The sequence below is a fragment of the Malurus melanocephalus genome, unplaced genomic scaffold, assembly GCF_030028575.1.
Source record: "Malurus melanocephalus ecotype Western Australia unplaced genomic scaffold, MMel_1.1 scaffold_2464, whole genome shotgun sequence".
Lineage (NCBI taxonomy): Eukaryota > Metazoa > Chordata > Aves > Passeriformes > Maluridae > Malurus > Malurus melanocephalus.
The window spans coordinates 2860-4524 of record NW_026625696.1 but is presented as its reverse complement, the minus strand read 5'-3'; the positions used below and the strand labels follow the sequence as shown (position 1 = coordinate 4524).

General features: G+C 62.0%; 1 protein-coding gene across 1 annotated transcript in view; it reads left to right on the top strand.

The window, feature by feature from the left end:
• The first annotated feature begins 285 nt into the window (after nt 1–285).
• LOC130587795 (HLA class II histocompatibility antigen, DR beta 3 chain-like) overlaps nt 286–1665 on the top strand; it is a 3094-nt gene continuing 1714 nt past the window's right edge. Inside the window, exons 1-3 of the mRNA XM_057388765.1 lie at nt 286–292; nt 353–622; nt 1506–1660. Coding sequence (XP_057244748.1) covers nt 286–292; nt 353–622; nt 1506–1660 — 432 coding nt within the window. The remainder of the gene's footprint in view (nt 293–352; nt 623–1505; nt 1661–1665) is intronic.

Here is a 1665-nt window from a genome sequence, read left to right as displayed (position 1 = left end):
GGGGAAGGAGAGAAAGGAGTGGGAGAGGGTGGGGAAGGAGAAAAAAGAGAGGGTGGGACCCCAAAACTGATCGGAAAAGGGCTAGGGATGGAGAGATTTTAAGACAAAAGGGTGGAAATAGGGGAAAAAGCTGAAATGGCACCCCCAAATTAAGCTTGGGTGTGGCTGGAGATGGCGGGGTGAGGATGTGAAAGGGGAAATGGAGAGAAGGCTGGGACAGAGGAAGGGCGAGCGGGGGCAGGGGGGTCCCGAGGCGGCCGTGGGCCACAGGGGGTGCGGGGTGGGATGCGGGGTATCCGCGGAGCTCGGGTGTGCTGGGGGGACACCCCCTGACCTGTCCCTGCACACTCAGGGGTCTTCCAGCTTCTGAGAAAGGCCGAGTGTCACTTCATTAACGGCACGGAGAAGGTGAGGTTCATGGACAGGCACTTCTACAACCGGGTGGAGTTCCTGAGGTTCGACAGCGACGTGGGGGAGTACGTGGGGTTCACCCCCTGGGGGGAGAAGAATGCCCGGTATTGGAACAGTCTGCCGGAATTCCTGGAGAACAGACGGACTGAGGTGGACCGTTACTGCCGGCACAACTACGGGATCAATACCCCGTACATCGCGGATCGCAGAGGTGAGCGCGGGGCCGAGCGCGTCCCCTCGGGCCCTGCCCGGCCGATGACCCCGGAGCCCCTCAAAACTTCCCTGGGAATCGCCCCAGAGCCCTCAGCCCTCCTTGTGGCTCTTGTCCATCGCCAGTGACCCCTGTACATTTCCCAGTCCACCCCAGTCCATCCCAGCTCCCCCCAGCGCGTCCATCTCAGTGAAGCGTGGAAAGAACGCCCTTCAGCCAATCAGAGCGCGCGTCTCCGATGACTCATCAGTTGCCAGGCAGGCCCGCAGCGCCGAGTGCCCCGCGCTGGACTCGGCCCCAGAGCCGCGCGCTTCATTCCCAGTCCGTCCCAGTCCATTCCCAGTGCCCTCCCAGTGCAACCCCAGTTCCTCCCAGTTCATTCCCAGTCCCTACCAGTGCAACCCCAGTTTCTCCCAGTTCATTCAACTCGATCCCAGTCCATTCCCAATACATTTCCAGTTAATTCCCAGTCCATCCCCAGTCCATTCTCACTCCACTCCCACATCTCCACCCTCTATCCCAGTCCCTCCCAGTCGCTCCCACTATGTCCCAATCCCTCCCAGTCCATTCTCAGTCCCTCCCAGTATCCCAGAAATTCCCTGCCAGTCCATGCCCAGTCCATGCCCAGTCCATTCCCAGTCCCCCCCAGTCCATTCCCAGTCCCTCCACGTCCATACCGAGTCCATTCCGAGTCCATTCCCAGTCCGTTCCCAGTCCGTTCCCAGTCCATTCCCACTCCATTCCCAGTCCATTCCCAGTCCATTCCCAGTCCCTCCCAGTCGCTCCCAGTCCATTCCCAATCCCTCCCAGTGCCACCCCACCCCTCCCAGCTCTCTGCCATCGCCCCCCCAGCTGATCCCGCTGTGTCCCCGCTCTCTCCCAGTGCCCCCCASCGTGTCCATCTCGCTGGCGCCCTCGAGCTCCCAGCCCGGCCCCGGCCGCCTGCTCTGCTCCGTGCTGGATTTCTACCCTGCCCAGGTGCACGTCAGGTGGTTCCAGGGCCAGCAGGAGCTCTCGGAGCACGTGGTGGCCACCGACGTGAT